General features: G+C 47.6%; 1 protein-coding gene across 5 annotated transcripts; it reads left to right on the top strand.

Annotated features, from left to right (window-relative positions):
• Nucleotides 1–1,829: 1,829 nt before the first annotated feature.
• On the top strand, nucleotides 1,830–23,773 carry ENOSF1 (enolase superfamily member 1). Of its 5 annotated transcripts, XM_061131236.1 has the most exons (17): nucleotides 2,234–2,387; nucleotides 5,307–5,415; nucleotides 9,277–9,392; nucleotides 11,840–11,926; nucleotides 12,272–12,298; nucleotides 13,642–13,714; nucleotides 13,821–13,859; nucleotides 14,268–14,350; nucleotides 15,114–15,148; nucleotides 17,675–17,762; nucleotides 19,572–19,706; nucleotides 20,424–20,465; nucleotides 21,238–21,367; nucleotides 21,603–21,702; nucleotides 21,825–21,853; nucleotides 22,573–22,654; nucleotides 23,306–23,773. In XM_061131236.1, exons 1-16 carry the CDS (start codon nucleotides 2,304–2,306, stop codon nucleotides 22,623–22,625), a joined length of 1,230 nt encoding a protein of 409 aa, XP_060987219.1. In that variant the 5' UTR covers nucleotides 2,234–2,303; the 3' UTR covers nucleotides 22,626–22,654; nucleotides 23,306–23,773. The 5 variants fall into 5 exon arrangements, with proteins under 5 accessions (XP_060987222.1, XP_060987219.1, XP_060987218.1 ...); XM_061131239.1 differs by lacking the exons at nucleotides 2,234–2,387; nucleotides 21,825–21,853 and adding an exon at nucleotides 1,830–1,958 and having other exon boundaries at nucleotides 13,677–13,714; XM_061131235.1 differs by lacking the exon at nucleotides 21,825–21,853.
• The last annotated feature ends 131 nt before the right edge of the window (nucleotides 23,774–23,904 follow it).

Below are 23,904 nucleotides of genomic sequence, written 5' to 3'. Positions count from 1 at the left end.
GTATATTGGGCCATTTAATATTGCCTTACAGGTCAGTAATGTTCTGTTCTTTTTCTGTTTAATCCTTCTTTTTGCTTCATTTTGGATACTTTTGCTCTGTCTTCATATTCACTAATCTCTTATTTTGCAGTGTTTTCTGCTTTTCATCCCACACAGTATATTTTTATATATAATTTTATTTCTTTATGGCTGTGCTGGGTCTTCATTGCTGCAATAAGAATATAAATCCTGTCTGTTTTACTTTATTTTTCCTAAAACGTAATGGGACTATTAATTACAGGGGTGTGGGGAGGAGGTGTCAGCATTTGGAATAGCTGTGTAGGCAGAACTGAACCTGTATAATAAACTGGCCCAGTCAGTGAGCTAGAATAGTTAACCAAAGGATATGCCCAGAACTCAAAGAATCAGAAAGGAATTTTTTTTTTTTTTCATTAAAGCATGGGTGATAGATTCAGAGTAAGTTTAATATCAAACCAATGTAAGTTCCAGATGAAAAAATAATAATGAAGAAGAAGAACCAAGTAGAGAAAATTTCCAGAGCAGTATGCTGCTGCTGGTTTGAAAGAATCCATCAGCTGTGGAGTAAGATTAGTAGCTAAGTGAGTCTTAAATATATGTTAGTAATTATTTTAAAACCATAAAGAGAAAATCCATTCTCCAGAGAATGGGGAAGAAAAAATTCTTAAAGAATGAAACTTAACATTACTTTAAAAAGCATTAATTTGAACTAATAATTCTATACAGTAAAATCCTTCAAATCTTGGAAGAAAAAGACATGTTCAGAACACAAAGTACTCAGAATATATCACTCAGCCCAAAGAACCATTCTGAAAAAAAAAAAACCTGAGCATATATTCCAGCCAGACACCCGCACCCTAAAAATCAAGACAGCAAATAATAGGGATGAACAAATAGGTAGTACAATTAAATGTTAATAAACATTGATCCATATGTAAAGTTAACTGTCTAGACTGCAGAGTGGGTAGGACAGGCCAGGGGGAAAGAAGGGCTATTCCCCATTAACATTCAAATTTCAGACTTTTCTTGGGAACTAGGAAGATGCGGCAATCTGTGCTCTTAATTCCTACAGGGCCACAATCAACTGGCGCTGCCTGGCTGTCCCTTTAGCTGCAGTCACTGCTTCTTACCTCACCCCTCTTTGCCTCCTGGTGCCCACCAGCCTCTGTAGCATTTGAGTTAACGATCTCAGTCTTTAGCCTGAGGAGTTCATCTGGCAGGGTTCTATGTGTCTGCATCCTTGAGCAGCAGACAGGACCTGGAGATCCCTGAAAACATCCCTGCCATACCCACAGGAACATTTATTAATGGAAAAATATATCTGTATAGCACTGCTTCCCAAATAGTCATCAAAACAGTCCCTAGAAGTAGGAACCGAAAGGTGGCGTGCAGTAGGCAAGACAAGGGGTTAAGTGGACCATCCGTAAAATGGTATAGAAACTTAAATTGTGTGCACACTGCGGTGTGTGTGTTGGGTGGGGGATGGGGGCCGTCCGTAGCCGTCACCATGTTGTCAGAGGGATCCTATAGCTCTGAACTCCACAATTCCTGCCACCCAGAGGACAGAGCCTTGGGTTTGCAGCTAGTCTAGCTGTGTGGCCTCGGGCAAGTCTCTTAAATTACTTAATCTCTCTGAATCCCATTTCTTCAGTAAAATGGACAATACCTGCCTATCTATCTGCAGGGCTGGGTAGATAAGCGGTCCTGTATTGAAAGCTTTCTGAATCAGCAACGATGTAATAAATGGTGACCCGCCTCTTAGTTTATCAGATGGCAAACAGGCTGAGGTCATTTCAAGGTTTTCTGGCCCAAGGCTATCCTGGCCGCCCCAACCTTGACGGACTTCAGTACGTCAGATTCAGAGCTGGTTCGAATCTGCTGCTGCGAGCGGATCGTACTCTGAACCGACCGGGTTTCTTCCTCTTTGGGCGCTGCTCCGGGTAAGGTCACATGACAATTTCTAGTCTGGGCGGAGCAGGGTCCTGGGGAGAGGAGGGACAGGAGAGGGGAGGGGGCGCGGGGTAGGTGGAGACCCCGAGCCAGTCCGCCTTGGGGAACAGCGCCCCCGCTGCGGGGCAGAAACTTGGCGCGGAAAACCTGTGAGTCAGGGGACCCTTAGCCGGGCCGGCCCCTCCAGTCTCACGAAGTTTGACAATTTCCCCGAGTTCTCGAGCGCGGCCACACCCCTGGCCGCGCGGCCAATCCGCGCCGGCTCCGCGCCCCTCCCTCTCCGCGCGGCCCTCGTCCGGTCCAGCAAAGGTGGTGGCGCCCCGGCGCGCGTGGGCATGGTGCACGGCAGGGTCTCCCGGCTCTCGGTCCACGATGTGCGCTTCCCCACGTCACTCGGGGGCCACGGCTCGGACGCCATGGTAAGCGCTGTCCGTCCCGGTGCCTTCCCGCCCCGCCGACGCTAGGGCCCCTTAGGCACGGGGCTCCCGGAGGGGGCCCCTTGGAAGGTTCCTGCCTTTGGAACCATTGCTTTTGTAAGTGGAGAGGCCAAAAAGTGGAGTGAAGGTATCTAGGAACTCCCCATCCTCCTAGGTTTTTTTCTTTTTCTTATTGTTCCTTTCTTTGCTGGCATTTAGTATTTCCTGTTTTTGTATTTATGATTCACATTCTGCTGGAAATGCGAATCGTATTTGCAAAACGATGTTGGGGCATCCCCAGTGAAGCCCTAAAACACAGCGCGAGCTCCTCCACCGTGATGGAACCCAGGAAGCCCCACGCAGGGTGTTTCAGGTGGTGATCCCTGCCTCCCCCCACAACTTGCTTTGTGGCCAGGAGAAGGCCCTAACTCTCTGGACCTCTTGGGCCCATCTGTGAAAGGAAGGAGTCACAGTCTGGCTGGAAAACCAGATGAACAAACTCTAAGCAGTTGGGTCATGTGAAACGGGCTCACATGTTGTTCTTTGTTGTTCAGTTGCTCAGTCATGTCCGACTCTTTGTGACCCCATGGACTGCAGCATACCAGACTTCCCTGTGTGACCCTACGGACTGCAGCATACCAGACTTCCCTGTCCTTCAAGGTCTCCTAGTTTGCTCAAAGTCATGTCCATTGAGTCCGTGATGCCATGAAGTTCCCGGAAAACATTAGTATAGAGAATGTCACCATGAAGAGTTAGGTAGATGTCAGCCTTTGGAGATGCAGTCAAGTCAGCCCTGAAAGGTGTTTTTGTTCTCTGAGAGTGTTAGCGGGGTGCTCCACACCCACATCTCCTGCAGTGGCTCCCAAATATGAGTCCTGCCCAGTCCTCCAGTCCTGTCCCCCACCCCGTGCCCACGCACCATTGGCCACACTGGAAAAACAAAGTTTCCCTGTATGTAATGAATATGGGAAGCATCCATGGTAGGGTAGTGGTTACCTGTTACTGGTGGGGAGTTGAGGCGAATTGGTACCCGAGGACTTCGATTCACACTGTAATGTTTGCCTCTTGAATGTGGAGGGCACACTGTGTGTGTGCATTACATTCCGTGTTCTCTGTGTTCACCTGAAACGGCCTCTTGTTAAAAAGTGCTCAAGTGATTTAAAAGAATGTCCTTTATTCTGAGATTAGGTTATTCCTGTTTTCAAAACCCTTGTGTCCTTTCTCATATGATGTTATGAAGTGAAAGTCGCTCAGTCGTGTCTGATTCTGCGACCCCATGGGCTATGCTGCTATCCATGGAGTTCTCCAGGCCAGAATACTGGAGTGGGTAGCCTTTCCCTTTCCCTCCTCCAGGGCATCTTCCCAACCCAGGGATCGAACCCAGGTCTCCCGCATTGCAGGCAGATTCTTTACCAGCCGAGCTACCAGGGAAGTCCAAGAATACTGGAGTGGGTAGCCTATCCCTTCTCCAACAGATCTTCCCAACCCAGGAATTGAACCAGGGTCTCCTGCATTGCAGGCGGATTCTCTACCAGTTGAGCTACCAGGGCAGCCCATATGATGTTATGGTAAATGACAAAAACCACCCATTGGGCCGTCCTTCGTGAATTTCCAAACATCCATTTGAAGTTATGCTGACTTGTAAAATTAAAATACCTGATTTAGGGCAACCGCCTCTGCCCCTCTGTGGGATAGCAGCTGTGGGGAAACCACACAATCTCTCCAGGCCTAGTTTTTCTCACCTGTAAAATGAGTATAGCAGGATCTGCTTTACCCATGTAAATGAGATGTGTGTAGACAGTCTGACACAGAGAAGGCTGTCAGTAGGTGTGGCTGTAACTACTGCTTGCCGATGAACTGAAACCTTGACTTTCCTCTTTGAATTTGTAAAGTGTTAAGGTTGCTGGCTTACTGTAGAATAAGAAATGGAATTTGTCTCTGGCCTGAGTGGTTTAGGACTTCTGAGTCAGGAGAGATTATATCTGACACCTGCATTGCACACTCATAAATACGCATGTATATTAGCTCCTAGAGATGTGGTGTGTGTTGTGTGCTCATTCCCAAGTGCCTCCATTTTTATTTTATTTATTTTTGGGGCTGCCCCATGGCATAGGGATCTTGGTTCCCTGACCATGGATCAAACTCATGTGCCCTGCAGCAGAAGCGCTGAGTCCTACCCACTGGACCACCAGGGAAGTCCCCTCCAAGAGCCTTCTTACTAGAAAGTCTGCGTGGCCGTTCTCAGCAGTACTGCCATGACTTTCAGGATTGCTGCCACCCAGCCCTCACCACAAGCTGGATTCAGCAGTTCAGCTCCCTCAGCACTTGCCAGCACAGCAAGCCTTCCTGGTCACAAGTAGGATATTTTCACAAAGGAGCCCTGAAACTGCTCCCCATACTCCTCTAACAAAGGGTTCCAATGATTTTGTGTGTGTGTGTGTGTGTATGTTAGTCACTCACTTGTGTCCAGCTCTTTGCGATCCCATGGACTTAGCCCACCAGGCTCCTCTGTCCTTAGAATTGTTTCTTACCAGTCTTTTAAGAAAGGTGGACCACTCAGGCCTTCGATGTTCCAGGTGCTCACCAAGGTTTCAGAAAGCCCAGCTCCAGCCGAGCCTACCACCTCCCAGTGATACCTTTTTTTCTTTTCCATTGTAGTTTATTACACAATACTAAATATAATTCCCTCTGCTATACTGAGATTTCATTCCTGGGTCTTCCCTCTTACCCCAAGTCCCTCTGTCATCCTCCAGGAAGACATTCCTTTTGTCAATTCAGAGCTTCTGCATTTGCTTCGGGGAACATGAACAGTTTCCTCCGATGGGAGCTCTTACTGCATCTTCTGCTCTTATGTGACATCATTCCAGGGTTTATTTGGGGATTTCTCATGTTTGCGGGTTTTGGGGGGCATTTCCCCTGCAGCACACAGACCCTGACTACTCAGCAGCCTATGTTGTCTTGGAGACGGATGCGGAAGATGGACTCAAGGGCTATGGAATCACCTTCACTCTGGGAAGAGGCACTGAAGTTGGTGAGTTGGGCATCTCTTGAGGCCCTAGGGTGCTTACATTCCACTAACATTCCAGCTCTGAACTGGAACTGAACATTCCAGTTCTCATTTCCCTCCATGTTTTGCTTGCCGTGAATAAAAACAATGTCTGATGGTTTGCTTATTTCACTGGGATAAATTTTTTAAATAGCAGAATTTGGCTTCTTTCCTTGCGGTTATCCATAGAACTGCAGGCACATCCTTGAAGTTCAGCCCATTTCTCTCTCTGCCGAGCTAGGAGAACCTGAACTGGGTGAGCAGCCAAGGGGCTTGGGAGGGGAGACGTGTTCATGGAACAAGGCTTATTGTTGTGCACAGAGACAGTCTACTTGCTTTTGTGAATCCTCCACGCGGAGTCGGTTTCAAGTTCACTGCCCTTCTTTGCAGCAAAGGCCGTAGGTCCCACCCAGTTTCAGAGCTCTTATTCGGGAAGAGCAGACAGTGAAGGCTGCTCGTTGAGCCACGCGTTGGTCTTTCTTTTCTCAGAGCTGGAAGAGGGCTCAGCCAAGGTCTTGAGCCTCTGTATTTTTGGAGACAAGAAAACAGGCCCAGACAGCTGCTCAGCTAGTCCTGCAGAACATTTAAGTACAGATTATCTGCTTTAAAAAAAAAAAACAAACACACACATAATTTGGTTTATGCATGCACAAAGAACAAAATTCAATACGTACCAAAAGAAAGCCTCTCTGCCAGATCAGTTTCACTGAGTCATTAGGGGCTGAAACAAGGAAATAGATTCTCTGACTTTGGTGGTGACTTGACCCCCCTCTCATGGATATTTGCACTGTCAGCCCTCTCCTAGTTGTAGAACAGTCTTGACCCATTGAATGATTTTAGTATCATCAAGCAGATAAAAGAGGTGTGTGTGTGTGTGTGTGTGTAGGACAAGGGAACATTTCTTGAACATTCTGTGGATGCCATTAGGCTGTCCCCACCCCTCCCAGGGTTGCCGTCCAGTCATCCATCAACCAGGCCTTCCGTGGATGCCTCCTGTGTGCCCCTGTGTGTTACATGCTCTGCCAGGCATCGCAGAAATGACTTTCCAAGGAGAGAAAGGGGACAGAGTCCCATGTACAAGGAACATGAATGCATGAACTTCTCAGGGAGACAGGCGTACAAGAAACAATAGTGCAGTATGAGAAGGACCATTTGTTTTAAAGTGAGTATGAGCTACACGGAAACTGTCCAGGAGGGTCAAGACAGCTTCAGAGCAACGGTGAAGCTTTGTGATGAGCCTTGAAGGGTAACCAGCAATTGGCCAGGCAGATGGAAGCACCTGGGCACTGATTCCCAGACTCCCACCCCCTAAGTCAACCATTTACTGTTGTTTCACCAGGCAGTGACTACTGACCCCTACAGGCTGGAGAGCTGTGTTTCAGCTTCTCCTGCGATTTTAATTCTCTGGTGTAGGTTGAGCACTTTATGAAGCTCTAACCATACAGGGCGGCCCCCAAGGTTTGTGCCAAACTCAGCAAGCTTACAAGATGCATTCGGGAACAAGCCTTCAGAACCACCTTTAACAGCCACGACTTGGAACTGTGCTCACTCGGGCCCACCGTGAAGAGCCTGTGTTTCCTGGTACAGGTGTGCTGCTGAGTTCACGGGGTGGGGGCCTCCCGTCCTCCTCCCCACCCCCACTGTCCCTATGGACACCTCGGGCAGGAGAAATCAATTCTCATCTCTCTGTGCCTGGAACAAATGGCTCTTTTGTGGTGATGGAGTTGGCTTCCGCCTGTTTCAGACCACAGCATGACAGAACCACTTTAACTGTAACCTTGCTGTGTTTTTCAGGTGACTCACTGCCATCTTGCTGAACCATTACATGGTGTTCGAATTAACGTTGAAAAAAATTCCATTAGCTCATCATGGTTCTTCTGCAGCCTTTATCAGCTTACTTAATTAATCATTCTTTTATAATCTAAGAAAAAAGTGATTTCATTCCAGTGAAGAGAGGGCCTGTATGTGTGAGAGATGGGGAGGTTATGCTTGATTTTTTTTTAAGTATAGGTGAGACCAATATAGTTTTTGTATAGGAAAAGAAAAAGAGATGGAAAAAGAAGAATTTTTAAAGAGACTAAATAGCCATAAGGGTTCCTGGCTGCTCAGACCCGTGTTCTCTGTAGCCTTTCTGACTTGTCCCTCCTGGGCAGGAGGATCCCAGGAAGTTTTAGGCAGATGTAGTCACAGGAGAGAGCCCTGTCTTCAGTCAACAGTAAGCTGCCTTCAAGGCCCAAGTTTCTCCAGGCAGATTTCCCACTCATCTTTTCAGACACTGGCATCAGACTGACTGTGACCCCATGGACTGTAGCTCACCAAGCCCCTCTGTCCGTGGGGTTTTCCAGGCAAGAATACTGGATTGGGTTGCCATTTCCTCCTCCAGGAGATCTTCTGGACCCAGGGATTGAACCTGTGTCTTCTGCATTGCAGGTGGTTTCTTTGCCATCTGAGCCACCAGGGAAGCCTGGAGTCCGATCACCACAACCCAGATTTCTATGGAAGTCACCAAATTTTAGTAAACTTCTTTCAGTGGACTCAGTCTGAGGGAGGAGAACCCACATCCTCTCGATGAATGTATGTGTTGTTTGTGCTTCTGTTGGAGCCAGAAAAGATGGGCTCTTCCTCAAGGTTGCTCTGTGACACAAACCAGTCTGTTGTGTAACCCTCTCCTTAGTGAGACGGAGGTTTGATGTAGGTATTGATACAGGTCTCTCTGAGCTGCCGGCTTACTCTTCACGTCTCTAATCCAAGAGCAGCAACCACCAAGGGGTGAGGGGGGGGGGCTCTGTCTTCTCAGAGCTCGAGGGGGTAAACGTCTGAAGTGGAATCATTCTGCATCCCAGTAACAAGAGCCCTAGAGAGCACGAACGTGTGGGGATCTGCCCTAAGTACTCCGTATGAGCATCATCTGAGGCTGTGTCACGCAGAAGCCAAGCGTACCCCGTGAACATGTTAAATACTTTCAAATGTCTTTCTCCTAAGGTTTGTCTAAAGTAAAACTGTGTCTCTGTGACCACCCTATGAAGTGATGTGAGAATTTTAATATTGAAGCAACGGCTATGCCCAACAAGTCAATCAACATTTTTTTATAATAAATTCATTGCTTTGAGGCTAAGTTGATTATTCTGGCCATTTAAACATAGACTGAGAGTGTGTTATAAACTGAGCAAACGGTAAAAGGGTCTTTGCAGACATTTTTTTTTTTTTTACTGATTCTTCATCTGAAATAACACTACAAATTCTTATTTAAGTAGAATACCAAAAATAAGTAATTGATGGTAATACTGACCCAAATGAAGGTTAACCTTCAAATTAATTTAATGTTTATGAAGTTTTTTCATGTACTTTAACATTTTACATGTAAATATTAAGCTAATTGCAAATTCATTTCATCTTTAATATAATTATATTGTGAATTCAAGATATCTTCTATACTTGACAATGATGAAAAGACATTTCTAAAAATTCTATAAGTCAGTCTTCTTATTCCTTGGGAACAATGAAATAGCAAGATTTTGTTTTGCAGCTGACATATGGACACTTTACAAAGTGAATAGGAGAGTGATTTGGGAACATGCTTTACACTTTCAGGCTTATGGTTCATTTCATGTGGCAACCAATCAAAATGGATTTGCTCTATTCAGAAATTAAGCTCTGAATATAGGTGAGCAACTATTCTGTTTATTAGTTATAACAACCACAGATGACATATTTGAGGCAATTTTTAAAGGCATGTACCTCTTATATTTAAAATTATCTTCATAAGATGTCCACTGTAGTCTGCGGTACTTGGGTGTCTTAGTTTATTCACACCAGCACTAACCAAGAACTGTGTCCCTTTCACAGTTGTCTGTGCTGTGAACGCCTTGGCACCTCACGTGCTGAACAAGGCCCTCGGTGACATTGTTGGGGATTTCAGAGGCTTCTACAGGCAGCTCACGAGTGATGGGCAGCTCAGATGGGTAAGGTGTCTTGTTTTGTAAAACTATTCTGTAAATAACATTCCTGAAGTCTCATGTCCTTTGATTGCAACAACTGTGAAAATAGAGACAGGTTTAAGATATTAAGGTAAACATCTTATTCAGATGAATTAGGGCTTGAACCAGGTGGACAGTCAGTATTTTAAGGTAATCTAGTGCTTTCTGTGAGACTTGACTCTGGACATACTTGAATCCCAAAAGCTACTGCTGCCCTTCCAGACCTCATCTCTGCTCCCTGAGTAGAACGAAGTTGGTCTAGACTCCCTAGAATATAAAGTGCCAAATGAGAACCTTTTAAAGGGAGAAATAATATGAGAAGAATTGAAGCTGTGGGAGGAGGTTATTAAGGACAGAAATCTAAGAGAAGAGCAAAAGTTAAGAAGAGAGAGACTAGAGCACCTTTGTGTGTAGGACTGTATTTGAACCTTAAGTTCAAAGCATGAAAAAAGTGAGATTCTAGAGATAGGATTTTATCATGGTTAGATCAGGGCTTTCCTGCTGGCTCAGTGGTAAAGAATCTGCCTGCAATGCAAGAGACCTGGGTTCAATCCCAGGTCAGGAAGATCCCTTGGAGAAAGGAATGACAACCCACTCCTGTATTCTTGCCTGGAGAATCCCATGAACAGAGGAGCCTCGCAGGCTACAGTCCATGGGGTCGCAAAGAATCAGACATGACTGAGTGACTAACACTTTCACTTTTTCAAGGTCAGTCCAGTAGCTGACACCTTGCCTGTGTCTCCTGACATCAGGTCTGTCTTTTTCTAACTCTTAAGTCTCCTGAGCTCAGAGAAAGGCACGTTGTCCACATTGCCTCGGATTTCATTCTTAACTTCTGCAAACCGAGTGAAACTTCCTTTAAAAGCATCCCCTGGAAGGAGTTCCCATTGGTCGAATCTGGGGCGATTCAGTAAAAGTGGTGTTTAACTATGTCATAAATATTTAACTGTTGGCATTTTACTTGTTTTCCTTATTTCTGAATTTTGGTACTTGGAATAAAGACTCTTACTATATCCTTTGTTTTAAGAAAAAAACAATGTGGTAGTCATGGCTGATAAATCATTGAATAACCTGAGTCTCTGATTCCATTCAGATAGCAAACAACCAACAAAGGAAAGCTTGTCATTACCACAGAGTACAAACTAATATAACAGGAATGGTAACATTAGAAAACCACCATATTGCAAGCATCATGGCTGTAATTGATTGGCAGGAACAATCAGTGGATGCTAAAACTTAGGGGCAATGTTAATCTCCTTACTTCGAAAAGGAAATGGTAACCACACAGTGGAGAAGACTAAAGGATACTTACTTACCCTAGCACTAAAAGATAGTATGTGCGTGCTCAGTCCTATCTGACTCTTTGAAACCCCGTGGACTGTAGCCCGCCAGGCTCCCCTGTCCATGGGATTCTTCCAGTCAAGGTTACTGGAGTGGGTTGCCATTTCCTCCTCCAGGGGATCTTCCTGACCCAGGGATGGAACCCCCATCTCCTGCATTGATGGGCGGATTCTTTATCATCTGAATCATCAGAGAAGCCCTAAACAATAACAGCTCTGATAACCGCAACAAGAATGCAGTGGCAGCATCGCAGTCTAATCACGATGGGGCTGCAGACAACCCAGCTGGAGGAACACTGTCCTTGAAAATACTGATAATTATTTTTTTAGAAAAGAAAACCTGCTCCAGATAAAAAGAGACTAAAGTGGCATGTCAGCTAAATGCCATTTGTGAATAACAGAAAGTACATTATTGAGACAGTTGGTGCAATTTGATTATGAACTGTCTTCATAGATAATAGTGTTCTATCAATATTATATTTCCTGAATTTGATCATTGCACTATGGCTGTGTGAGAGAATGTCCTTGTTTTTAGGAACTATACTCTGAAGTATTTAGGATTAAGGGGACATGGGATCTACAACTTACTCTCAAGTGACTCAGTAAAATAAATTTTCCTTATGTATTATATTTATCTATTTTGTATATATATGTGTGTTTGTGTATGTATATATATGTAAATACAAAGAGAGAGAAAATATACAGGAGTTCTCTGTACTATTCTTGCAGATCTTCTATAGGTTAGAAACTACTGGAGAGGAGCTTAACCTCCAAGTGAGTTTCCGTTCAGTTCAGTTCAGTTCAGTTGCTCAGTCGTGTCTGACTCTTTGCAACCCCATGGACTGCAGCACGCCAGGCCTCCCTGTCCATCACCAACTACCAGAGTTTACCCAAACTCAGGTCCATTGAGTCGGTGATGCCATCCATCTCATCCTCTGTCACCCCCTTCTCCTGCCTTCAATCTTTCCCAGCGTCAGGGCAGAGCTTCCATTGCTGCCTTTTCATTCTTGAAGCGTGTCCCTGGCTAGGAGACCTAAATATCCTTTCCTTTTCTTTTCTAAGAGGTGCTGATGTGTTTTGCTTCCTCACCAGATCGGTCCTGAGAAGGGCGTGGTGCATCTGGCCACGGCGGCCGTGCTCAACGCCGTGTGGGACCTATGGGCCAAGCAGGAGGGGAAGGTAATCCTCCAGCAGCATCTCTGACCCCATGGAACAGACAGCACACGGCAGAGGAACACAGCTCCCTCTGCGGGCAAAGGCATATACAGCAGGCTCCCAGGGGATGTAAGAATTGTTCGATTGTTTGTCTGCCCAGAGGGATATTGGCAGCAGCTGGGACATCATCGGAGTAAGTTAGAAAGGGCTGAGAAAAGCGGGCAACAGAGGTGAGGGCCAGCTGGAGCCAGTGGGCTGGGGCGCAGGCAGGCATTAGTCTGATAGCAGGAATTTGCCACTAGTGCATTTACTGTCAGAAAACACATGGGTGCCTCACACATGTTTTACAAATCTTTTCTTTTCTCCAAGCCTCTGTGGAAGTTACTTGTTGACATGGTAAGTAAATTCTTTAATACTCTATCTGTTTTCCGTAAATGAAATGGATTTCATGGATTCCATGCCTTTTGATTATCAGTGGGTCCATTCAGCCTCGTCTCTGGATCAGTCACTGTCCTGCTGATCAGGCAGCACGCAGTCAGGTCCAGTATTCCTCCTCTGGTGTTTGAGGTGGCAGAGAGCTGTGCCTACACAGGCAGGGGGGTCTGATGGGTCCCCCCTCCCCCACTCTGGTGCTTCATTCCACATATGATACAAATTCTCAAGCTTCCTTTTCCTGACTGTGAAAAGGGAATAATCCTAACTTCTCTAGAAACTCCACAAAATTGGTTCAAAGACTAGTTGAGAAAAGTGCTTCAAACTCTGAAGACCAAGGTGTTATTATTAAGATATTATTTGGTCACTTTGACATCAAACGCAAATGGCAGATCAGACCCTTGAGGAAGGAGCCCAGGGTGAATTCTAAGGATAGGCCTCTGCCATTTCCTTTCTCCCTGACATGTCGATACCAGGGACGAGCATCTCACTGCCGAGGAGGAAGAAACTGGGCAGGTTAAAGGGAGTGAACATCAGACCCAGGCAGACCTGACTTTCAATCCGGGCTCCACCACTTGCTGGCTTTGTGACCTTCGGCATGCCGCTTAACCTCTCTGAGCTTCAGCCACCTCGGGGCAATGTCTTGGATGGTCACTGAAAATCTGATGGTTAACAAGGGCCCTTATTATTAGGCCTCATAATTAAGGAGAAACAAAGAAACGTGGCCTTCAAGATTGTTGGAGGAAAGTGGAAAGGCTGTCGCATCATTTCTAACATGGTTGCAGCTGGCATGGGGGCATCATCTGAAGGAAAGGGCATGGACCTCTTGGGCCACCTGCAGGCTCTAGGCTGGCCTCTCCAGGGAGGTGCCGGAGGTGGCCCCCAGAATTAAATGATCTGACGGCCACTAGGAGGTAACTGAGATTGCCCTGCTGTGGAGTTTTCATTCTTATGGATCCTGTTCCCTGTTTCAAAGCCAGTGGTCTTAAATGAAACAGAATCTCCATGTTCAAAGGGCTTTGATGACAGTGAAGGGTCACAGTGGCGTAGGTACTGTTGGTCATGGTACAACCTGCTTCCCAACAGACTGACTTAGATTGGTGGGGGGAGGTCTCAGCCAGAGGCCTGGCTGAGAGTGTGGGCCTCTCCAGGGAGGCCAGAGCCCTGAGGGCAGGGTGGGAGGAGGAGAGAGCCCAAAGGTCCTTTCCTGGACAGAATGAGCCCAGGCCGAGCGTAAGCAGATTCTTAGAACCGAGATCCACTTGTGGACTGACGTGGGCCTTTGCATCCTGCCATCTCGCCACCAGGACCCCCGGACACTGGTGTCCTGCATTGATTTCAGGTACATCACTGACGTCCTGACGGAGGAGGAGGCCTGCGGTGAGTCATCCCCCTCGCCGGGAGCTTCCTGGTCCATTCTGACTGGCAGCCACAAGGCCTAGAGCCTCACTGTCTAAAAGACTATGATGCTTTTTATTTTTTCCAGAAATTCTGTGGCAAAGTCAAGTCGGGAAAAAAGAGCGAGGTGGGTTGTGAGGAAATTCCCTCATTATTTTTGCTCTCGTTGTGCACCTCTGCAGGTCCCTGCCCTTGGGGGCTCACATCACGTGCCCCGCTCCATCCCCTGCAGACACATGTTTGGGTATGGACGCAGCAGCCTCCAGGGGTGACCTCTTAGGTCAGAGTTCACCTCGGCCACTGCCAGGAGCAGGGCTGGCTTTAGGGTCACACCGAACGACAGGGGAAGGCTTGGCCAGCAGGGCCTTCTGGAGGGTAACCAGGCCCTGGTGTAACATCCTCGGGGCTGGGGGATGAGGATGAACAGGGCAGGCAGAATAGCTGGATTCTCTGCAGGCAGCACTTCAGCCCCAGATGATTCTAAAGCTGGAGGTCCCACGGGTGCAAACTGTTGAAGGTGGTTTTGTTTCCGCAGAGGAGCAAATGCTGGCACATGGCTACCCCGCCTACACCACGTCATGCGCCTGGCTGGGCTACCCTGATGCCACGCTGAAGCAGGTGGGCCTCGGAACCGGCTTCTGTAGACAGCAGGAGATGTGACATTTGCCTCTTGGCCTTCATGAATCGTTGTGGGTTCCAGGCCTCATCCTGGATACGTGGACACATTCCACGTAAAAGGAGAGGCGTTTCCCTTGTGGACGTGGGACTCTGTAGCCTGGCGAGCCCACCTCGACTCTGGATGGGGAAGCTGGCCCCGGGCAGAGGCAGCAATGTAACCTTGTATAACATGACCCCTGAGCGTGCTCTGCCTTGGTTTCCTCACTGCAAGGTGGGAAATAATAGCTATCTCAGGGGTGGTTTTGACGATTCCGATGTATGCTGTCCTGTGTGATGCTCAAGGACGAGAGGTGGCCCATGGCTGCATCGCTCCCCTTTCTCATCGCCCCCCTTTCTCATCGCCCTGCACTCACCTGCAGCTGACAGAGAAGGAGGACTAGCTTCTGACTGTTACTCTTTCACCGGCTCGGTCTGTGGACGCTAGACTATCCCAGCTTTAAAAAGAGGGACAGAGACGCTCCATTCCCCCACCAGGGATGTTGTGACAATGAATGAAGTGGTTCCCATAGAGATGAGGAAGGAAAGTCACCAAACAGCCTTGCTCTGTTGGCTAAGCTGTTTGTGCTCTGAATTTCAACAACACATGGTTGTTCTTATGGTTCATGGTGCGGCCGTAGCATTTGTGAAGCCGAGTCAGAGATGACTGAGATGCCGCTGGGACCAGGGAGGGTATATATTGATGGCTCTGCTCCTTTCCCCACAGCTTTGCAGTGAGGCACTGAAGGACGGCTGGACCAGGTAACTCATTTGGGTGATCGTGAACTTGACTCTGCAGTTGGCAAGTGAGGCCGGTTGTGGAGAGGAGCCAGGAGCCAAGGGCACCAAGGAGGTCAGGATTCGCCAGGAGCAGCCTGGCATGTTGGGACTCAGAAGTTTCATCTGAGGCCCTTTGTCCAAAGATAAGATATGAGCCTAGTTAAAATCCTGGAACATCAGAGTCAAAAGAGATCACTGATTTCCAGCTTTATCCAAAAACGAGTCTAGTTAGAATCCTGGCACATCAGAGTGAAATGAGATCATTGATTTCAAGCATTGATCCAGAATAGAAAGCCACTCTTTACTGCAGTACCAAGCATTGATTCAGCTTCTGTGTGAAAACCTCCAGACGCACTGAGCTTGGTAGGGCATTTGTGTGTAGTTGAAGGGCTCTGAGTATTAGAAGAGCTTCGATGTAATGAACCCTGGACTCCCTCATACCTTCCAGCCACTGGTCCCAATGATTCTCCTCGGAATTCTCCCAAGAGCCAAGCTCCTCCTCTTCCCCAGGCCGCCACCTCTCCAGGCTATCCCTCTGCACTTCTCGTCTGTCCTGCTCTGTGGTTACAGACCCCTGGGCATCCTGGGGTTTCCTCTGGGTTAGCTGTGGTTGTCCGTGGCCACTGCGAGTCACAGTGGACGGTGTGCCTGTGACTCGTCACTTGGATTTCTGCATGAGTCTGGCCACCTGCCTCCTGCGGCTCTGAGAGTGGTCTGTGGAGCAGGAGCGCCCCCCAGCCCCACTGCAGCTGTGGTAGATTAAGAAAATTATGTGTGTAGGTTGCTTGATGAATGATAAGGACTAAAAAAAGTCTCCAATTAACCTAAAAAAATTTCACCAGAGTGTAGTTGGTTTACAGAGTTGTTAGTTTCAGGCATACAGCAAAGTGAATCAGTTACACATACACGTATATCCACTTTGTTTGGGGTTCTTTTCCTATGTAGACCATTACAGAATATTGAGTAGAGTTCCCTGTGCTATACAGGAGGCCCTTATTAGTTATGTTTTATAAATAGTACTGTGTATCTGTCAATCCCTATCTCCCAGTTTATCCCTCCCCCATCCCCTGGTAACCATGTTTTCTACATCCATGACTCTACTTCTGTTGTATAAATAAGTTCATTTGTAACTTCTTTTAGATTCAATTTATAAGTGATATATTTTTTTATCTGACTTCACTCAAGATAACAATCTCTAGGTGCATCCATGTGGCTTCAAATGGTAATTTTTCATTCTTTTCAGTGGCTGGGTAACACGCCATTGTATACATGTACTGTATACATTGTATACATGAGGACTTCCCTGGTGGCTCAGAGGGTAAAGCGTCTGCCTACAATGCGGGAGACCCGGGTTCAATCCCTGGGTTGGGAAGATCTCCTGGAAAAGGAAATGGCAACCCACTCCACTATTCTTGCCTGGAAAAATCCCATGGATGGAGGAGCCTGGTGGGCTATAGTCCATGGGGTCGCAAAGAGTCGAACACGACTAAGCGACTTCACAGCATACATGTACCAAAAATCTGCATCTTAACAAGATGCCTGGGTGATTTGCATGCCCACAGAACATTAAGAGGCACTGAATTCCTGTTGATTCCTCAGCTAAATAAAGGGCTGGGGAAGTGAGAACTTGATGGAGGCAGCATGGGGCACTGAAAGATGCTTGGGATGCGGTGGATTTGGAATCAACATTGAGCCTTTTCCCCATTCCCTGTGAGTACCTGCTGTGTGATCATGGGGAAATTGCTCAACCTCTCTGAACCTTCCTTTCTCTCTAAACTGGGAATAACAGATTTCATGGTTCTCCTCAAAGTTGCTGTTTCTGAAAAGGACCAGCACAGCTGGGGTTGGCAGCAGGCGCTCATAAGTGCCAGCACCTTTCCTCCCTCTGAGTAGCTGGGAGAGGCTGACTCAGTGACCGCTGGGGGTCAGAGAAAGCCCAGGAGAGATCTCTTTGGCCCTTGGGCTCAGAAAGTCTGCTTGGGGCTTCCGCCCAGGATGGAAAGGTCGTCTTCAGTGTTTGATGCTGAGTGCAGAGGATGTAAGAGGGGCTTTTTGTTGGCACACAGGGTGGGCATAGTGGAATGTAGGGAACCTCGGGCCATCCAGGCTCCAGACCAGCAGGCTGATGCCCGTGGGCAGGACAGAGCCCGGTGAGCGAGGGGAGAGGAGGCCGGCTCACCCGCCACATCTGACCATGCCTCTTTTGTTCTTAATTCCCTTCCATGGCACAGCAAAAACCCATCATGTTATTAAAGTTCTAGTGCTCTGTCCACTCCTGGACTTGAGGTCAGCAGGTCATTTAGAGTTATTGCCCTGATACTGAGTAAAGAGAGATGCTTTACAGGGTTATTTTTGAGTGGCTTGTCGCAACACTGATTGGGAAAGGGCAAGAGTTTACTGGAAGACAGGACCTGTTAATTACTGAAACAGTCACTTCTGCAGAAAATCCAAGCATCTTCACTGAGTCAGTGAACAGTTCTAAATTATGAAATGAAATTTATGTTACAGGTTTAAGGTAAAAGTTGGTGCCGATCTCCAGGATGACATCCGTAGATGCCGACTCATCAGAAACATGATTGGACCTGAGAAGACACTGGTAAGTACCCTCCCTGGTCGCTGAGAAGCAAGCAGCCTCTTATGAGGCCTCTGCTAAGTCACTTCAGTCATGTCCAGCTCTTTGCAACCCCGTGGACTGAAGCCCACCAGGCTCCTCTGTCTATGGGATTCTCTAGGCAAGAATACTGGAGTGGGTTGCCATTTCCTTCTCCAGGGGATCTTGCCAACCCAGGGATCGAACCCACATCTCTTATATCTCCTGCATTGGCAGGCGGCTTCTTTACCACTAGTGCCACCTGGGAAGCCTCTGGCTGGGGCCAAAACATGAGCTGCTTCAGGCAAGGATTAAAGAACATTGGGGATTTTAACACTGTAGGTCAGAGGTACAGCTTTGAGGTCTTGGAGTAGGCAAATCTTAAAAAAAGCTGAACACCAACAAACACAAGTGAGGGGGGTGGGTAGTTTTTAATGGGTTTATTCTGCAGAACCGTTCAGTAAGATCAATTCAGAGATCATTGCTTTGTGCTAGTGTGGCTGTGCCTGAGCAAACAGGCCTCCCATTGGTGCCGCAGCGCGTCAATCATATAATCCCTCTTAACAGATCCGCCCGGCTGCCCTTGGGTAGGTGGGCTTCAGGGAGCCACTGCTCAAGAATCTGGAACTTTTGCTGAGATAAATGTTAATGACCGGCCACTCCTGTGTATTTTTATTATGTTTCTTATTACATGTAAAATATTTTCCCAAAAGAAAGTCACAATAAGATAGTTTTAAATTGTTTTGGAAGCATGTTTCATATATTAAAATAGAAGTTTGAGTCCTTGACCTAGGATCAAAAGCCCCATTATTTGTATATGAATTAACACCACTTTTGTCTTCTGAGGTCATCCTCATCTAAATAATTTATGACACAGATCGATTCTGGGTGTACCGCTCAGCACGTTCTACCAGATAAATCCGTCTCTGGGTCTGACTTGGCCAAGCGTGAGGATGTCAGAGACAGAGAGGCCCTTTCTTACCTCTGCACACTCAGCACCTGGCTTCCAGAGGCCCAGACTTGAAATCATCATTTACTTGACTTATTGCAAGTTACTCCTTTGCATGTCAGCTTTCCTGTCTGTAGGATGGGTTAATATGAACTGCCTCATAAGAGTTATTATGACATTAAATGGGACAGGATCCGTAAAATGCCTGGTGCAGTAGGTGCTTAATTAATGATACAGTTTGGGTTATTTATTATCATGCTAACCAGAGTAGACAATAGCCAGTAAGAGACCATTGAAAACAAACTCAGCGTTAATTGTTAGTGATTCAGAATGTGATGAAACAGTTCCTACAAACTATGAACCTTGCAAGACAAATGTATTTTGGTGGTTTCTAAATGCAGGTTGGGCTTCCCAGGTGGCAAAGTGGTAAAGAATCTGCCTGCCAATGCAGGAGACATGGGTTCAATCCTTGGCTCAGGAAGATCCCCTGGAGGAAATGGCAACCACTCCTGTATTCTTGCCTGGGAAATCCCATGGACAGAGGAGCCTGGTGGGCTACGTGGGGTCACAGGGTCAGACACGACTGAGCATACATGCACAAATGCAGATCAGGCTGGAGCTTCAGAGCCAGCCAGCACTCTGGGCCCAGCCCAGGGCACTTCTGGACCTCACAGCAGCTGCCTGAGTGATGCCATCTCCGAGACAGCGTGTCAGACTCATCTCAGCGGCCCCCTTTGTTCGGTTGCGTGCTGGGCCCCATAGTCGTGATGCCGAGTGACCGCGAGTAACAGACAGCACTTCTTCCCTGGAAGTGCTGGGTCAGCAGTGGGCAGGCCTCCCCTCGAAGGGTCTCTTTCCCCTTTCAGATGATGGACGCCAACCAGCGCTGGGACGTGCCCGAGGCCGTGGAGTGGATGACAAAGCTGGCTGAGTTCAAGCCGCTGTGGATTGAGGAGCCCACCTCCCCTGACGACATTCTGGGACACGCCACCATTTCCAAGGTAGAGAAACTGCTGCTGCCAGAGCGGTGGTCTCAGACCCTAGGATTCCTGGGCTTGTTTCCTCTCGCACTGCTATTTATCCTAGAGAGAGTAATCACTAAAAGTTGAAAGGCTACCAGCAACCCAGAGGTCACCAGGCCTGATTCCTGTACTTTGTAAACACCGAAATCTGACTGAAGTTCAGATCTTTTACTCACGCAGACTGAAACAAGCAGAGGCTCCTCCGGCTGATTCACAAGCGGAGGTCTGCTAAGGCCAAGGCCAGGCGGACACATAGACGTTTCCGCTAGAGCCCTTGGTCCAGGGCACTTCCTGGTTGAACCAGGGCAGATCCACCTGGACTGGGGGCCCTCTTGGCTTCTCTCCCCTTCAGGTGTCAGAACGCAGTGCATGAGAATATGTGAGAAACAACCTATGTCTCGGGGAGTCTCCCATTAGCCGGTTCACAGTACTGACTATGAAGCCAAATGCCAGGGGGTCACTTACAAGGAAGGAGTTGGGGGAGAGGAACCAGCTGTGGGCTGTGAACCTGTGATGCCATCAGACCCAGGTGGTCCAGGGCCCCCCTTTTGCGGCACCTAAAACTTCACACGGCTCCGAAGCAAGGCTCTTTCCTTCTTCAGCTCTAAATAGCTGAAGAGTCCAAAAATATTTTCAAACATTAGGAGTGTCAGTTCAAAAACAGGAAAATGACAACGGGTTGCCTTGCATTCACAGGCGCTGGCCCCCTTGGGCATCGGCGTGGCCACAGGAGAACAGGTAGGAGATATCTCCTTGGGGTGGCACACGCTGGCACCGCCCGTAGACACTGCACACGAGGCTACACCACCTGTTTTGCAGTGGGAGGTTTTCTTCATCTTAGAAATGGGCTTACTTTACAGCAAGACATGGGCAAGAGTTTGTAGATTCTTCGACAATTCCTGTGACTCTGGTCACTGATCTTTTTCAAAGCGTCTCATTGGAATTTACAAGGCAGCAACTTAAAGCTGCAGGGGTGTAGCAGGCACCGATTGATTTTAAGAAAGTCCGCCTTGAAACTCGTTAAACACACTGCGTTCCCATTCTGTGCTCCTGCCGGAGCCGCGGCAGACTGCGCGTGAGCAGCGCTGTGCGGGGGCGGGCTCTTGGCTCTCCTGGAGAGGAGCAGCGCTCTTCTGCCCCGGCTGTTCTGTTGCCCGGGTCACCTGCTCGCCGCGATGCTGCTTCTCCCACTTACCAGTGCCTGCGGTGGTCACGCCCTGATCGATGGTCTTTTATGTGACACACAGGAGGCAGACACACACAGTCTCACGGTCTTTTACGCGAGACACACACACATACTTACTTCTGCCAGCAGACTTGTAATGAAGTGAGCAGGAGGTCCCCTCCTGCCTGTCAGGGCTCGCCTCACACCCAGTGAGGGCGAAGAATGCAAACAGTCCAGGCTCCCAGGAGGCCACTGCTGAGTGACTTGGAGTGGGCGCGGTGCCAGGTTCATAGACACTAAAGGTGAGGGCCGACCCTCCTGTTGGTGTTTTAATTCTCTTTCCAGTGCCACAACAGAGTGATATTTAAGCAACTCCTGCAGGCGAAAGCCCTGAAGTTTCTGCAGATCGACAGCTGCAGGCTGGGAAGTGTCAACGAGAACCTCTCGGTGTTGCTGATGGCCAAGAAGTTTGAAAGTAAGGGTGCCATGGGGCCATGGACCAGGCACCATCTCCCCACACATCACATACCCTGCTTCCCTCTGGAGTTGCCATGCTGACTCAAGCTTCACCAGGGAATCTTTGATGATTTTCAGTCCTAAATATTAATGATATAATCACCTGCAGACGCTAAGAAAAGCCACAGATTCCCCCTTCACACCTCCCCCTCTGCGCTCCTTGGCACTCAGCAGCAGCCTGTCTGCACTTCTAGTTCCTGTGTGCCCGCACGCGGGGGGAGTCGGCCTCTGTGAACTGGTGCAGCATCTGATCATGTTTGACTTCATCTCTGTCTCTGCAAGCCTCCAAGACAGGTCAGTGATGCGGCGCTGCCGTCAGTACTGCCTCGGTCCGACAGGACCCTGGCCACCGGCACATCCTAGGACTCAAAGGCAGTTCAGAGACCCACCACTAAATATGGTCTTCTTTCTTTTAGAGGGTGGTTTCCTGCTGGCTGTTTTCTAGGTACATAAGTTGGGGGGAGAAGGGGGGGGGGAGTTGCAACCAAATGCAAACCCGAAACCCAGCTCTTGTTTCTGACTTTCTAAAGCCTCGCTTTTATCACATATTCTCTGCCTCTGTCCAGTCTCTTCCCAACTCTGAAGTCTGCATCATCTGGCTGCATCTTTTAGTTCCATCTCATTTCTCAACATGCCCCAGATGAGCTTTAAATTAGGACAGTCTCCTTCCAGTCACCTGCAGACATACGGTTTTACTATGCTTTTCTTTCTTCCCAGAATTAAATATTGTACTTCAGACAGATCACTAGGAGGTAGTGAGAGCATGAAGACATGCCTGGGAAAGGTGAACATCAAGTTCAGGGCTGAGAAATGGGACCTGGGAGGGTCTACGGGGACTTCTATAAAGCAATGGTTGGTTCTTCAGCTGGGTTTTAATATACCTGAGAGATTTTAAACTCTAAAAACTACCACTCCTAGGGTTTTCTGCCTCCCCCATTTCAGTTCCGCAAAGCAGGACCAAGGAGGGGGGTGGGTTTCGACCAACCTTAAAAGGTCCTGCAGGTTTTGAGGGATGAGAAAAAGGCTGAAGGGTTTGCCTAGAAGCATAGGGTATCAGCCCCCCCCTCAGCTGAGTCCCTCTCTCTGAGTGGAGCTCAGCCCTCTGCCCAATGCCCTATCTAACTGAAGGCATTGTTTTACTCCAACCTGACTTCGTCCTCCCAGGATGTGTGAATACGTCGACCACCTGCATGAGCATTTCAAGTATCCTGTGTTGATTAGGAAGGCTTCCTACATGCCTCCAAAGGTGAGCCTGCGGTGCTCCAACCACCGCGCCCCCCCCCCCCCCCCCCCCCCCCCCCCCGCCAAGCTTCCTCAGGAGGTCTGCCAGCCCTGCCCTACTGTTCTTGAGAGCTAGACCCCAGGCACAAAGCTTGGTCTTCTCTGAGTCTGTTTTCATTATCTAGAAATATGGTTTTTTAATTAGTCTTAAGTCCCCAGGCCCAAGGTCAGGGTTTGGGGTGAAATGGCCCCTGACAAGGCTTCTCTCCCGGCAGCCTTTCCCCACTAGCTGGACCTGAAAACAGCACTCCTTGCTCCCCACCCCCTGCAACAAAACTAAAAACCAGGCACCATCTAGCAAGTTAGCAAAAGGTTTTGACTGCACCTGTTTTTTAAAATCTGCTCCATTGACCCTCCTGTTCAAGAGATCAGGGCTCATTTTCACCAGCAGAGGTGGAACTAACAAAGGAAGTGTGATTAGTTAACTAACCCTGAGAAGTAGCAGGGGACCTCTCCCCCCATTTCAAACAACCAGCAAACTTACTTTTAAAAATGTTAATTCAGCCAGCTGCCTCTAGCGGAGACTTAAAAGCATTTCTTAGAGCAGCAGAAATAAGTAAAATAAATGGCTTTTGTTCTGGGAGGTTATTAACAACTCCATTTTTGACTTTGATAGGATGCTGGTTATTCAACAGAAATGAAGGAGGACTCGGTAAAGAGACACCGCTATCCAGATGGTGAAGTCTGGAAGAAGCTCCTAACTGCTCAAGGGAATTAAGCGCTCAGCTCTGACACGTTTTGCTTTAAGTGAAAAGGCTTACGATTTCTTGGGTCTGGTTTTACAAAAATAGAAGAAAAAAAAAAATCATCCTACCAATCAAGACAAGTTCAGCTAAAAGTCATACTAACCTCAGGGATCAGCTTAGTCATCATTATTACTTGATTCTTTTAGCAGAAAAAATTCTCCTGTGTAGTATTTAAACAAAAATAGCTCCAGTTAATTCAAAGTACAGGAAGATGTTCTTAAATTTTCCATCACACGTGTTACCTAGACATTGAGTTGTACTTTGAAAACAAGCAGCATGCTGGAATACTTCCTTAATCTTTTTAAAAACACACTTGTCATAAATTAGTGTAACACAAACACTGCTGCAGCACTGTGCAATATCTGCTCTGCAACAAGTTTAAAAAATCACTGATAGCCCTGAGGGGGTTTAACGTCTCTTGCTCATTAGAGCCTAGTAGAGAATTCACACTGTGCTGAAGCTAATGAGG

The sequence above is a fragment of the Dama dama genome, chromosome 27 (genome assembly GCF_033118175.1).
Source record: "Dama dama isolate Ldn47 chromosome 27, ASM3311817v1, whole genome shotgun sequence".
Taxonomy (NCBI): domain Eukaryota; kingdom Metazoa; phylum Chordata; class Mammalia; order Artiodactyla; family Cervidae; genus Dama; species Dama dama.
The sequence above is the reverse complement of the archived record's forward strand: the minus strand, read 5'-3'. Positions and strand labels throughout refer to the sequence as shown.

Excerpts from the sequence above, each read along its gene's own strand:
- ENOSF1 (XM_061131235.1), top strand. The coding sequence starts at position 2,304 with ATGGTGCACGGCAGGGTCTCCCGGCTCTCGGTCCACGATGTGCGCTTC. Across the intron at positions 17,763-19,571 it reads TTGGACCTGAGAAGACACTG|ATGATGGACGCCAACCAGCG; the intron begins GTAAGTACCCTC and ends TTCCCCTTTCAG. Across the intron at positions 22,655-23,305 it reads CTTCCTACATGCCTCCAAAG|GATGCTGGTTATTCAACAGA; the intron begins GTGAGCCTGCGG and ends TGACTTTGATAG.